At 36.2% G+C, this 15,055-nt stretch overlaps 2 protein-coding genes across 3 annotated transcripts; one reads left to right on the top strand and one right to left on the bottom strand.

Moving 5' to 3' along the window:
- The first annotated feature begins 1,072 nt into the window (after positions 1–1,072).
- Positions 1,073–2,301, top strand: LOC104089307 (uncharacterized). The gene is made up of 2 exons (XM_009594162.4): positions 1,073–1,360; positions 1,456–2,301. The coding sequence occupies exons 1-2, from the start codon at positions 1,301–1,303 to the stop codon at positions 2,050–2,052; spliced, it is 657 nt and encodes a 218-aa protein (XP_009592457.1). The 5' UTR covers positions 1,073–1,300; the 3' UTR covers positions 2,053–2,301.
- Positions 2,302–2,633: 332 nt separating this feature from the next.
- On the bottom strand, positions 2,634–14,668 carry LOC104089308 (uncharacterized). Of its 2 annotated transcripts, XM_070182752.1 has the most exons (7): positions 14,266–14,653; positions 4,792–4,851; positions 4,624–4,706; positions 3,866–3,930; positions 3,724–3,757; positions 3,496–3,566; positions 2,634–3,194 (listed from the first exon to the last, which is right to left on the bottom strand). In XM_070182752.1, the coding sequence occupies exons 1-7, from the start codon at positions 14,573–14,575 to the stop codon at positions 3,104–3,106; spliced, it is 714 nt and encodes a 237-aa protein (XP_070038853.1). In that variant the 5' UTR covers positions 14,576–14,653; the 3' UTR covers positions 2,634–3,103. The 2 variants fall into 2 exon arrangements, with proteins under 2 accessions (XP_070038853.1, XP_070038854.1); XM_070182753.1 differs by lacking the exon at positions 3,496–3,566 and having other exon boundaries at positions 14,266–14,668.
- Between the last annotated feature and the right edge of the window lie 387 nt (positions 14,669–15,055).

Genomic DNA, 15,055 nt, shown 5'->3' on the forward strand with positions numbered 1-15,055 from the left:
CTTGATATGATGATAACTTGAAAAGGACAACACGTTATATTATTGTATTGGGTAAAATATGGTATGTTACGTGGCACACATGGAGTCAAAATCGGGAGAAATGTAAAACCGGGTACAATCACCTCGTGTGTCACCGAAGAGGGGAAGTCCATAAAAGGATTAAGCATGTAGCGCACGGTAGCATTTAATGAAGAAAATTCCATATCATTAAAGAGTAACAGCTCATTAATGAGATCTGAGCATTTATGTTTACCGTTACGTTTCCGTTATCACATTCCAATAATTGTCATTAGTGGTGGGCCCGACCATTACACTCACTGAGCTATAAATAATAGGCTCAACCATCATTGTAAGGCACATCTTTTTTGGAATACATTTGAGATATTCAATGCAGCAACCGGATATCTTTTTTCTCTCGCTTGCTAATTTTATCATCATTGCGCCTGAAAACCTTGTTCTCGGGCTCTCTTAATCTATCATTCATCTTCATTTTTAGCTAAGTATCTTGCATATCAGTCGATTTATTCATTATCTTTGGGATCAAACTAATCCATTTATCTAGAAAACACGAACAAATTTAAATGTACCGATTTACGGGTAAACAATTATATTATATTAAATTACACTAATAATATAAACATTTTTACACTAACATTATATAGAATCTAGAATTCAATATGTATCTGCGTTAATTGCTCAAATATGATTTTTCATATTTACAAAAAAAAAAAAAAAAAAATTATTTATCTAAATCCTAATGAGCAGAATTACGTGGTATATTCATCGATATATATAATAGTTAAAATGTGTATACTGACCTGGAATTACAGATATTAAAAAATACAAATACTATATTTTTAGAACGGTATACTTATTTTTCTTATAAATTTTGTATTTGGTGGAAGGATATGACATTTGTGGAGGGGGTTTAAAAGGTAAAAAACTAAACAAGAGAAGTTGGAGAAAAAAGGCAAAATCCACAGAAAAGCTAATACCACCACGTTGGAATTGCATGGAACCGAATGTCAACTCTCTTGAAATTGACCTCTTCCCTTATTCTTAGCCTAATTCCCTCTTTCTAGAGGGTCGCTTCGCTTCGTTCACCTTCCTTTTCTCTCCGTCTCTTTCTCTCATATATATAAGCCTCGTGTCATTTCATACTTCTTTCCCATTTCAGATTTCACCACTTTCTAAACTTTTCCCCAAAGAAAAACACAACTTGATCACCAAGATTTACCAACTACAAAAACCCCATTTACACCAACAACAACGACACATATAGAGAAACTAAAAGAGAGAAATGAAGTTGGTTTGGTCTCCAGAAAAAGCCTCTAAAGCTTATATTGGTACTGTTAAATCCGTAAGTATTCATCATTTTACTCCTTTTTTCCTAGAAAATTTTCTTTTTGATTAAAAGGTCATTGATGTTCTTGATTTTAAATGATTATTATACAGTGTGAAATATTTAAAGAATCCAGCGTAGCAGAGTTGATATCAGCGATGGCAGCAGGTTGGGACGCACAAATAATCGTAGAAACATGGTCAAGAGGTGGGGTTATGGCAACAAGTATTGGATTAGCAGTTGCTAGTCATGTTACATGTGGCAGGCATATTTGCTTAGTACCTGACGAAGATTCAAGAACGGAGTATATTCAAGCCATGGAACATGCCGGAATGTCGCCGGAAGTTGTGGTCGGAGAACCGGAAGAAGCAATGGAAGGGTTAATGGGGATAGATTTTTTGGTGGTGGATTGTAGGAGAAATGATTTTGGTAGAATTTTGAGGGTGGCGAAGTTGGGTCATAGGGGAGCAGTTTTGATATGTAAGAATGCAAGTTCAAGAGTTGAATCTGATTTCCGGTGGCGGAGTGTACTTGACGGAAAATCAAGAATTGTACGGTCAGTTTTTCTGCCGGTGGGTAAAGGTTTGGATATTGCTCATGTTGGAGCCACCGTGAGCGGCGGAGAAAAGGGTGGTTCAGGGAAGAATGAAAGTCGATGGATTAGACATTTTGATAGAGAATCAGGGGAGGAGTTTGTGATACGCAAGTGATGACGTTAGGGAATGGACAATTCTTTTTTTTTTTTTTGGTTTGTCATTTGTCTTTTTCCTCTCCCCTATTCTCTTGTTTAATTATTTTCTTACTTTTCTTTTGGGTTCTGTATATAGATGATACAAAAAATTAGACGATCTCGGTTTTGGCAATTTTGATATATGATGGTGCTTATCTAGTTGATGAAAGTTGTATATAACTATATATGGTCAGAAATATTTGGATGAAATAGCACTTTGTCTTTTATAGTTGTTACACAAATAGACAGAATTGATCAGAAATCATAATTTCTGACCTCATTTCCGTTGCTTCTCCTGGTCTTCGAGAAAGGCAAATAGCATTAAATGCTTGTACAATAATGGTCGCTTTTGGTAGAGTTCGGTACTCTTACCTCTTTTGTTGTTTCTGATATATCACCTTCTAGTCTAGAACAATAATAATTGAAGGGTGAGATTGTTAGTCAGCATATTCGTGGTAATGTAGGAGACCAGATTACTAAATCAGAGTTGATTTTTATTACTATCATCATACCTATTTGCTCTTATGAAAAAAAAAATTATGACATATATCAGAGTGAAGATCAATCGCCAAAAAATTCCCTCGTTTCAGACTTTAAAAATTGGAATCTGGTTCATTGTCCCAAACAAGAGTGTTTCGTACAAAATTATGTGAAATTTATCCATCCATACATGAGAACTGAGTACATAAAGAAAGACGGGTGGCCACCTTATTCTTCTTTTGTCAACTATCTATCTAATATCAACATCTTCAGAAAGGAAAGGAAGTTCAAGATCCTTTGCTTTCAGTAATCCTCTCAGCTAAAACTTAGGCTGGTCGACAAAGTCTACATTCTTTTAGCTGTATAGTCATATCAAGAAGCTTGTCATCTTAACGCCCTACAGAGATAGATTTTATACTAATTCCTCAAACCATTTTTGTATCGTATAAAAATCGGACAAAGGACATGATCAAAGCACCGGGAGAATTTGATAGCAGAACCAATGCCTATGTTGGACAAGAATCCGGCATGCCAATCTCGAACTCTTGGAATCAGTCCCAACTGTCTTTGCTTCTTCGCATGGCCTTCTTTTGTGATTGAGCCTTCTTATTGTCAAGCCGTTTGCGCTCTCCAATAGCAGCCCTGTTTGTATAAGGAAAGAAGCTTGGTCATTCCAGAAAAATACAAGTTTGCATTCAAGAATTTGGTAAATAATACGTGTAACCAGTGGTGGAGCCAGGATTTTCATTAAGGAGAGCCAAAATATAAAGAAATAAACTCAACCAATAAGTCAAGGGGTGTCATTATATAGTATATATACATATTTTTTAAAAATTTACCAAGCTAAACAGTGTAATTTTTCTACGAAGGGGTGTTTTGACACCCCTAGAGTGCATGTGGCTCCGCCACTGTGTGTAACGTAGGTTGGTTTGACAACACTTACAATTTTGCTATTCTTTTCACTTGCTCTTCAGATGGAGGCGGTGGTACATAAGAAGCAGCATCTATTATAGCCTGTGATATTGAGCTTACTGAGTAATTCATAATAGACCTGTATACTGAGGATTAACTCTACTCAATGAAACATCATCTGACCCTCAAGGATAGACTTCTACCATTCCAATTGACAGAAAGAGAGAACAGTCATACATAGAATGTTCCTTATGAATACCTGTAATTTATTCAAAGCATCTTCAATGTTACCCCTGAAAATAATCATAGCACACAATCAGCTCTGTGGCCTTGACTAAGCAAACATTTAAAAATATATAGATATATATATAGATATATATAGATATAGGGAAGAGGCTAACTTCTGAGTTCTCGTCTTTGTTGAAGAGATCACAAGCTCTCCGTCCTTATTTATCCGATTCTTTTCCTGTTTAGAATATTAAAAACTTAGCAATATTGTTATGTGAGTTGCAATATATTAGATCACAATAATTATATGTGAACAACAATAAATTACGCACGACAAGAAGTAAAATGACATTTTCACTAGATAGTCTTTCCAATAGAACCAAATAAACATTGCCCCATTAGCCCATAAATTTACTAATGTACATGATCAAAGAACAGTCAAGAGTGATTAGCAATATAGCAAGTGCAGTAATCAGATACGCTTACAATAAGCATATCATTAATCAGCATACTTTTATCACCTAATTATGGATCTAGAATCAGTGCAGGAAAGTTAATAGCATCCGATGAAGAACTATTGCCACCATTCCATAGCCTCTGAAGCCATATATTTATGAAAAGAAAACAGTAGAAAGGTGTCCCTTCAAACCATCATGTAACTATCAAGATAGATGAGCCAGTTACTTCATAAAGATACTCCATATGCGTTCAGTAATTAACAAAGAGCTGAATTGCGCTCTCTCTCTCTCAATATCACAAACCCTTCTTGCAAGCGATGTAAAGTAGGAAGAACCAAGAAACAGACTTTAACATTCTAGTACTAATTCAAATAGCTAGCTGGACGAAATGAAAACTGAGATACCACCCATCAAAACCACCACGTTATATCTATAGAGAAAGCATACACAGTGAAAGACAGGTGTTAGCTCACCATTTGCAAAATCTTCTCTCTGACTCTGTCACTTAACCAATAAGCATTTTTAACATTAAACCGCATATCCACCTTGGTATTTACTGTAATGATAGAAATTCCTTGAATAAAAGAAGAAAATGAAAACATAGAAGGCAATTTTATCTTCTGAAAGAAGCTGCACCAGACCTTTATTGACATTTTGACCTCCAGGACCTCCGCTTCTTGCAAAGTTAACAATAACATGATCTGGACCAAAACAAAGAAGAGCACCACAAATATTGTTAGCTTTTCCAGTTTGTTCAATATACAAGACATCCTGAAAAACCAAGCTGAATAATTAATCAGACACAACACTTCTCCCAAATCTAATTGAATATTGAAAACAAGAATATGTAATGAACAAGAGATCGCACATTCTAATTTTTCATTTTCCTACCCCCCCCCCCCCACCCCACCCCCAAAAATAGGAAAATCCCCAAACACCATGACCCTATCTACTTCAGTCATAAGATGATACAAAGATCTTGAATAAGTCACAAAGATGTTTTATAGGTCACTATAAGATAGTACTTGCTTGAGAAAATATTCATGAAAAAGAAAGCTTTTGATGAATATCAGATAGTCCAAGAGATTTTCAGCTCTTCGATGAGTAGAAGAGCCACCTTAAGCAATTTCATATTGTAGCTGCTACAACCACTTCTGTCCTAAGAATTAACAAGGACTCCAGAATAAATTCAAATTTGGCAATATCTCTACACTCCTACTCTACATGTGATTTGATCACTATCCCCATAGTCTTTGACATTGATATTAAGCTATACATATTTTTTCTTTCTTTAAGACAGTGGTGTCTGGACCAATTTGCACGCACCTCGACTATTTCCCTAGGTACTTGCTATCTCCCACTAGCACATGTACCGAGCAACTCTGCCCACCAAGGCTTAGACTATACCCATTCTAGCAGTCAAAAGCATTTTAACATTTGTGGCTACTCTAGACAAATTTCCTTATTACCTACAGCCCTATACATCACATACAAATTCCTCAATATCTACTCTGCTGAATCCCCGATAATTTGAAGACTAAGTCACCAAAGACTCCAGACCCTAACCGAAAACCAAAAAGAGCCACTGAAGAAGTAACATTCTCAGCATAACACAAAACTCATTTGATGAAGCCGGTCACTTTATCTTCCAACTTCCAAGTCATGCCACTATAGCATAGTCATGCGGACATCACTTGTAAGGTAATATATTTACACTTTACACAATTATTTTCCAGAATGCCATTTGATATGCAATCAGCAAGTAAGAAAATTTGATATGCAATCAGCAAGTAAGAAAACACTACTTGTGCTTAACCCTATATAATTATTATCAAGTATCCCTATATGGAGAAACAAAAGTGAAAGAATATCAATCAATCAATTATGTCTCAATCATAACTAATTGGAGTGGCCAATCCGTAATAACACCAACTAAATTTAAGTGCCAAATATACTTCATTCAAAAAAAAAAAAAATTAAGTGCCAAATCCACTTCATGGTTGTACCTCGGGTAAAAATTACCTGCACCCGATATTTAGACCAGACTAATAAATGCGAGCCATTTGACTTTTATACACACAATCGTTTAATCATGGTTAAGTTATGTGTATTCTCGCTTTAGTATTTAGCTGCTAAGGTTAAATTATATAATTTGGTGTAAACACTAAGGGGTAGTTTGGTTTGCCTTCCTTGTGCATTAATTCATGTATAACCATGTATAAAATCCACCCATAATGTTTGGTTGATGTTTTGAATTCCATATAAAATCTTGCACAACTAATACAACATTTGATTAGGTTTTTTTCTTTTTTTATACCCGTATAAAATAATACTTGTATACAATAATGAGAGAAATTTTTGTATTATTTTATGCAGGATAGAATATGGAATAAGAATACGTGTATTAAATAATACATGGATTAAACCAATTAAGTGACAAAAATACCCTCATGCATGCTTCTGAATACTTTTGTTTTATAATGATCAACATTTCTAATTCATTCCTTTTCCTTTCTAGTGCTTTTAGGATTTCATAGGACACAAAATCATAGTAAATAGTACATATTAAAAAAAACATATTACTGTTGTTTTCAATATTGAAACATGTTCGCATATCGGTCCTAGATCAAAATGAATCTGAACATCTGTTGGATTGAAGTGTTAAACTTCATTAATCACTATTATAAATAACACCATTATTGTTTTCATGGCAGTACACATTAAAATTGAGTAAATTGATATAAGGTGTTGCAATCATCCCCAAGGCATGTTTTATTTCAGTTGCCAAAGAACTCAAACCTCCAAAAAGAAATAATTCCTATATTTTAATTCCAGCATAACTATGTCCTGCATAATTAATACTTGCATAACTAATCTAAGCATAACTAATACCTGCATAATTAATCTCTTCATAACTAATACCTGCATAATTAATCCCTTTATTGGGATTTTAAGCTTGTGTAGCTTAAAAAGGGTGAATAGGAAATGGAGGGAAAATGAAATATTTGAGTTTCCCTCCTTGGCAAAGGGATATTGTCCCATATTGGAGGAAGAAAAGGCTTTTGATGGGTATATATACAATTGCTCTTCTTCTAGCTCTTAAAGAGTTAAGAAGAAGACAAGCCTCGCGTCGTCGTCGTCGTCGTCGTCGCTCGCTCGGCTTCGGCTTAGGTTTGGGATTTGGTCAAAGATCGATTGATTGATTAATTTCCCTCCTTGGCAAAGGGACATTGTCCCATATTGGAGGAAGAAAAGGCTTTTGATGGGTATATATACAATTGCTCTTCTTCTAACTCTTAAAGAGTTAACAAAAAGGCAAGCCTCGCGCCGTCGTCGTCGCTCGCTCGGCTCGGATTCGGATTCGGTCAAAGATCGATCGATTGATTAATCTTTTTGGACAAAATTCCTTTCAATTATTTAATTAATTAATTAAATTAATTAACGAAAATTCAATCCGTAATAACCCATGACCCGCGACCCGGTCCAGTCAGGCCCGTTTTCTTTAACGGATTATTTTAAATCCGTTTTCCCGCAATATTTCAAACAGCCTGTTCCAACAGCCATGGTTGTTTCTGAAAGGTTGGATTTGGTCAAAGATCGATTGATTGATTAATCTTTATGGACAAAATTCCTTTGAATTATTTAATTAATTAATTAAATTAATTAACGAAAATTCAATCCGGAATAACCCATAACCCGCGACCCGGTCCGGTCAGGCCCGTTTTCTTTCCCGCATTATTTTAAATCTGTTTTCCCGCAATATTTCAAACAACTTGTTCCAACAGCCATAGTTGTTTCTGAAAAGTTGCAAACCTTTTCAGAAACAGTGCCAGAAAATCTATAAATATGCTTTGAATCCCAGAATCTTTCCTTACGAAATTTTCTGATCTTCTTTTTCTTCTTCACAAAAATTCCAGTGTGTTTTACAGCCTTTGAGTGGTTCGTTGTTCATCTGTGTTTTTTGTACCAACACTCCAGTGAGTTAAATCGTTCTATCCTGGGAGGATATATCCAGCACCTCGGGTACTTGAGGGGGATAATTTCCTTAAGGACACACTGTGTATTCAGTGGGCTCGATTTATTCCAAAAATTATTTTTTTCAGATATTATTTTGACATACTGTTTCTACCGACTTTCTTCAGAAAGTTTACTGTTTTTAATATTTATTACAGTAATATAGGTTTATAACAATCTTAAGGAAATTATTTTATATTTTGTATTCTGTTTATGGAGATTAAAACCTGTGTGGTTTTCTACTCCTTCTGAATTTTACTATTCTGATTTGAAGATATAAAAACTTCATCAGAGTGTTGAAATTCAGAAAACGATTTGAAGAACATAAAAACTTCATCGTTTTGTGTGAAACAGTATATAAAAACTTCAGTTTTTATTTATCGTACGTACTGTTTATTGGTAATTACAGTATTGTTTACTGTTCTGGTTTTGCCATTAATTAAACTCTTCTGTTGTTGACAGTGAGAAATGGCGATTGATAACGCAAATTCTTCTTCAACTGTTGCGGCAACGACGATAGCCTCGTCAAGCCGGACTGCTGTTCCACCGGCCGAAAAATCAGGAAAATTTTCTGGAGCAAACTTCAAAGGATGGCAGCAAAGGGTGTTCTTTTGGCTTACCATACTTGGTATGCAGAAATTCACTAGTGAAGAACCTCCAGTGCCTGCTACGGACATGCCGGACAACGAGAAATTCATGATTGTTGAGGCGTGGAAACAGGCAGATTTTCTTTGTAAAGGCTATATCTTAAGCGCTTTAAAGGATGACTTGTACAATGTGTAACAGTGCGATGAATACTTCGAAAGAATTATGGGACGCACTTGAGAAGAAGTACAAAACTGAAGATGCATGCTTGAAGAAGTTCGTGGTTACCAAGTTTCTAGACTATAAAATGATAGACAGCAAAACTATTGGAACCCAAGTTCGGGAGCTTCAACTTATTTTTCACGACCTTATTGCTGAAGGTATGGTCGTGAATGAAGAATTTCAAGTGGCTGCAATGATTGAAAAATTGCCTCCTTCGTGGAGAGACTTCAAGAACGATCTTAAGCACAAGCGCAAAGAAATGAAGTTGGAAGATCTTGTGATTCGTCTCAAGATTGAGGAAGACAACAAAACAGCCGAGAAGAAGTCTCGTGGAAATTCAACAATCATGGGAGCTAATATCGTTGAGGAGACTGCTCCAAAAAGTAAAAAGAGAAAAAGGTCTTCTGGACAGACTAAGGAGCAGAACAAAAAGAAATTCAAGGGCAACTGCTACAATTGTGGAAAAATCGGTCACAAAGCCCCTGATTGTCGTCTCCCGAAAAAGGATAAGAAGAAGGGACAGACCAACATAGTAGAGAAGAATGATGACATTGATGATCTGTGTGCAATGCTTTCGGAATGCAATCTAGTTGGAAATCCGAAGGAGTGGTGGATTGACTCTGGAGCCACTCGACATGTTTGTGATATCAAAGAAACATTTGCGACTTACTCTATTGCTGGTCCCGAAAAAGAGCTTTCCATGGGAAATACTACAACAGCCAAGATTGAAGGTTATGGGAAGATATTCCTAAAGATGACTTCCGGCAAAGTGTTAACGCTCAACAACGTTCTTCATGTTCCTACTATTAGGAAGAATTTTGTTTCTACTTCTTTACTTGTTAAGAATGGATTTAAATGTGTATTTGTTTCTGATAAAGTTGTTGTAAGCAAAAATAAAATGTATGTTGGAAAGGGCTACCTCACAGAGGGCCTTTTTCAAACTAAACGTAATGGTTGTTGACAGTATGAATAAAATTTCAGCTTCTTCTTATTTATTAGAGTCAAATGATTTATGGCATATTCGTTTAGGACATGTCAATTACAAAATCTTGCGAAAGTTAATTAATTTAGAGGTATTGCCTAAATTCGAGTGTAATAAATCAAAATGTCAAATATGTGTTGAATCTAAGTTTGTAAAATATCCTTGTAAGTCTATTGAAAGGAATTCAAATCCTTTAGACTTAATTCATACTGATATTTGTGATATGAAGTCGACACCATCTCAAGGTGGGAAAAAGTATTTTATTACTTTTATTGACGATTGCACTCGATATTGTTATGTTTATTTGCTTAATAGTAAGGATGAAGCAATTGAAGCATTTAAGCAATACAAGAATGAAGTGGAGAATCAATTGAATAAAAAGATCAAAATGATTAGAAGTGATAGGGGTAGAGAATATGAATCTTCGTTTGCAGAAATATGTTCGGAATATGAAATTATCCATCAAACTACTGCACCTTACACACCTCAATCCAATGGAATTGCGGAAAGGAAAAATCGGACATTAAAGGAAATGACGAATTCTTTATTAATAAGTTCCGGATTACCGCAGAGTTTGTGGGAGGGGAAGCTATCCTTACAGCTAACCGAATACTCAACAGAGTACCCCACAGCAAAACGCAATCTATTCCATATGAAAAATGGAAAGGAAGAAAACCCAACTTGAAATATTTCAAAGTGTGGGGGTGTCTAGCAAAGGTACAAGTTCCTTTACCTAAAAGGGTTAAAATCGGACCAAAAACTGTAGATTGCGTTTTCATTGGATATGCTACAAACAGTAAAGCATGTCGGTTTTTGGTTCATAAATCCGATAATCCCGAAATTCATGTTAATACGGTAATGGAATCAGATAATGCTGAATTCTTTGAAAGCATCTATCCGTATAACTGAATGCGAGTCGTTAAGTGAAAGACCTAAACGACCTCGGGAAGAACCAAAGGAAAATACTCCAAGTATAGAAGATCCAAGGCGTAGCAAACGTCAAAGAACATCTACTTCCTTTGGACCAGATTTTGTGACATTCTTGCTTGAAAATGAGCCTCAAACTTTTAAAGCAGCTATGTCATCTTCTGATTCAGCGTTTTAGAAAGAGGCAGTCAATAGTGAGATTCAATCAATTTTGGATAACCATACATGGGAATTGGTTTATCTTCCTCCGGGAAATAAGCCTTTAGGTTCGAAATCGATCTTTAAACGGAAAATGAAAGCTGATGGCACCATTGACAAATATAAGGCAAGACTTGTTGTCAAAGGTTATAAACAAAAGGAAGGTCTTGATTACTTTGACACTTACTCGCCAGTAACGAGGAAGAGTGTTAGTGGCACTAACGGCCGTGTATGGTCTTGAAATCCATCAAATGGATGTTAAAACAACTTTCTTAAATGGAGAATTGGAGGAAAAGATTTACATGGAATTCCTGGTAAAGAAAAGAAAGTGTGCAAACTTGTTAAGTCGCTTTATGGACTTAAACAAGCACCCAAACAATGGCATGCCAAATTTGACCAAACAAAGTTGGCAAGTGGGTTCAAAATCAACGAGTGTGACAAATGTGGTTACATTAAAAACACTCTAAGTCATGAAGTCATTGTTTGTTTATATGTTGATGACATGTTGATAATGGGCAAAAAAAATGGCAGATATAAATGCTACTAAGCGCATGTTGGCTAGCAAATTCGACATGAAAGACTTAGGAGTTGCTCATGTGATCTTAGGAATCAGAATTCACAAGACTCTACAAGCTCTAGCATTATCACAGTCTCACTACATTGAAAAGGTACTTGACAAGTTCAAGTATTTGGATTTCAAGATTGCCAAGACTCCAATTGACGTGAGTTATACACTTCAAAAGAATGAAGGTGAAAGTGACTCACAACTAGACTATGCAAGTGTATTGGGAAGTTTGATGTATATCATAAATTGTATGCGACCAGATATAGCATGTGCTATTAGCAAACTGAGTCGGTTTATAAGTAATCTCAATCAAATACATTGGATGGCAATAAAACGAGTTTTGGGGTATCTGAAACATACCCAAAATTATGCTTTACATTATAACAAATATCACTCCGTGATTGAGGGATATAGTGATGCAAATTGGATCACCGAATCATCTGAAGTTAAATCCACGAGTGGATATGTTTTCACAATTGGGGGTGGAGCAGTGTCTTGGAAATCATCCAAACAAACGTGCATTGCCCGTTCTACAATGGAATCTGAATTCATAGCTTTAGATAAGGCCGTGAAGAAGCTGAATGGCTCCGGAATTTCTTGGAAGATATTCCATTTTGGCCCAAGCCTTTGGCACCTATTTGTATACATTGTGATAGTCAAGCGGCAATAGGCAGAGCAGGGAGCGTTATGTATAACTGAAAAACTCGTCATATACGACGGAGATACAATACCGTTAGACAACTACTCTTTAGTGGTGTTATCACAATTGACTACGTAAAGTCAAGAGATAACATGTCGGATCCACTTACAAAAGGCCTATCTAGAGAGGCAATTGAAAGATCATCAAAGGGAATGGGGTTAAGGTACAGGACAAGTCATCATGACGGTAACTCTACCTAGCAGACTGGAGATCCCACGAGCTAGGTTCAAAGAGATCAAACAAAATTATGAATGACAGTTCAACATTGTCAAATAACTCAACCTATTCTCGTGATGAAGACAATATTCAGAAATCGAGGTAAAGCATTAAGGCTTTTTGATGAGTCAACAAAGCTTAAAGTTTTTTAATGATTTGCTAAGTCTAGCAGGATATGACCAGATAGTGTGTCTATAGGATTACACGTATAGAAATCACCTATGTGAGTGTGAAGTGTAAGCCGCTCCAAGGGGAATGAAAGTAAAGGCCCATTCTCTAAGCACTCATGAAACCAGGCGGTGTTCATGGCTGAAACGAACACAACCGTGAGAACCATAGATGGTTAAGGATTGATTGTGTGACATTATGTTGTCTAGGTATACAACAAAGCTCGACGGTTCAAAAATATCAAATCTATCGATTGACCAAGTATATCCGATATAAGTTCAGTACGGAAAGTTCAAAAGGAAACCTACTTATCCATATGCAATTAATTCTTGCATGTAAAACACACACGTGTCCGTGCATTCCTTTTTCTTTTCTTTTTTTATAGTCATTCCCCATTCATGTGGGGGATTGTTGGGATTTTAAGCTTGTGTAGCTTAAAGAGGGTGAATAGGAAATGGAAGGAAAATGAAATATTTGAGTTCCCCTCCTTGGCAAAGGGACATTGTCACATATTGGAAAAAGAAAAAGTTTTTGATGGGTATATATACAATTGCTCTTCTTCTAGCTCTTAAAGAGTTAAGAAGAAGGCAAGCCTCGCGTCGTCGTCGCTCGCTCGGCTCAGTTTCGGTTTCGGCTTCGGCTTCGGATTCGGATTTGGTCAAAGATCGATTGATTGATTAATCTTTTTGGACAAAATTCCTTTGAATTATTTAATTAATTAATTAAATTAATTAACGAAAATTCAATCCGGAATAACCCATGACCCGCGACCCGATCCGGTCAAGCCCGTTTTCTTTCCCGCATTATTTTAAATCTGTTTTCCCGCAATATTTCAAACAGCCTGTTCCAACAGCCATGGTTGTTTCTGAAAAGTCGCAAATCTTTTCAGAAACAGTGCCAAAAAGTCTATAAATATGCTTTGAATCCCAGAATCTTTCCTTACGAAATTTTCTGATCTTCTTCTTCTTCTACACAAAAATTCCAGTGTGTTTGACAGCCTTCGAGTAGTTCGCTGTTCATCGGCGTTTTTGGTACCAGCACTCCGGTGAGTTAAATCGTTCTATCCTGTGAGGATATATTCGAGCACCTCGGGTACTTGAGGAAAATAATTTCCTTAAGTACACACCGTGTATTCAGTGGACTCGATTTATTACAGAAATTATTATTTTTCAGATATTATTTTGACATACTATTTCTACTGGCTTTTTTCAGAAAGTTTACTGCTTTTAATATTTATTACAGTAATACAGGTTTATAACACCCTTCATTACTAATACCTGCATAATTAATCCCTTCATAACTAATACATGCATAATTAGTCCAGCATAACTCATCTCCGAACAAACGACCCCAAAGTGCAAATATATTTACCATGTACTTCTTACACTACAGTTACTTCATTTCAAAATATAACTGTACTGTACTTCTTATACTACAGCTACTTCATTTCAAGATATAACTTTCAGGCATTTTCAGTGGACGTAAATGAAAGTTGGAACTGGAAAAAGGCGAAATTCAAATAGAGGCAATTGAAATACCAATTGTAATCTTAGGGATAGGATCATTGCCGGCAGCTTGAGCTCGTTCAGTGGCTTCATGTAACAGCTGCTTAACCTGAGCAAGCCGCGCAGGTGACTTCTTTCCGTTGTCGGCACCGCCGTCAGATGCCGCCGCGCACCTGACGGGACTAAAAGAGATTGTGCGCAGTAAAAGACGATGACTCACAACTAGGCTCGTCGCCTGAAATGGCGCCGGCGGGATGTGGATGAATCGAACAGTTGACAACTGTATTGACGGACGGAAAATTTCCCGGACGAGAAAGTTTGTGGTGGTTCTGAGCGATGCCATTTTTGGGTGTGAACATTACAGCCCGGCCCTATAACGGTTTATTAGAAGCCCACTATATATTTGTTCATTTTTTCAGTTACACAAATTTCTAAATTTTTTGTGGCCCATTTTGGAGTAAAACACTTGCTCTCTTTTATTCTTTTTTTTTCTGTGAAAAGACAGGAAGCCGATTTTCATCCAGAAATATTCTTATCCCTGTAAGTACTGAATATGTAGGAATTCATGTAAATGATACTGAACTCTTTTCGGATTTAGTTTCGAGGGAATTACAGATAAATACAACTCACGCATATACATTACAAGATTGCAACTAGGTGGTCTATATTTAACTTTACAAAATTTGTGGCCCAAAAATAATATACTAAGATTGAACATCCAACTCCAAATAGGTTCTCGAAATTGCTTTTCAATTTTTTTAAAAAAAATGCTCAAGATCCAATCTTAGAATCAGTAATTGTGTGACTCAAACATTAGTTCAAC

The sequence above is a fragment of the Nicotiana tomentosiformis genome, chromosome 8 (genome assembly GCF_000390325.3).
Source record: "Nicotiana tomentosiformis chromosome 8, ASM39032v3, whole genome shotgun sequence".
NCBI classification, from domain to species: domain Eukaryota; kingdom Viridiplantae; phylum Streptophyta; class Magnoliopsida; order Solanales; family Solanaceae; genus Nicotiana; species Nicotiana tomentosiformis.

What these genes read in the sequence shown, in the direction of transcription:
- LOC104089307 (XM_009594162.4), top strand. Translation starts at nt 1,301, where the DNA reads ATGAAGTTGGTTTGGTCTCCAGAAAAAGCCTCTAAAGCTTATATTGGT. An exon ending in ATATTGGTACTGTTAAATCC is followed by an intron (nt 1,361 to 1,455) that starts GTAAGTATTCAT and finishes ATTATTATACAG; the next exon opens with TGTGAAATATTTAAAGAATC.
- LOC104089308 (XM_070182752.1), bottom strand. Translation starts at nt 14,575, where the DNA reads ATGGCATCGCTCAGAACCACCACAAACTTTCTCGTCCGGGAAATTTTC. An exon ending in TATCCCTAAGATTACAATTG is followed by an intron (nt 4,852 to 14,265) that starts GTATTTCAATTG and finishes GTTTTGGTCCAG; the next exon opens with ATCATGTTATTGTTAACTTT. An exon ending in AGGTCAAAATGTCAATAAAG is followed by an intron (nt 4,707 to 4,791) that starts GTCTGGTGCAGC and finishes CTATCATTACAG; the next exon opens with TAAATACCAAGGTGGATATG.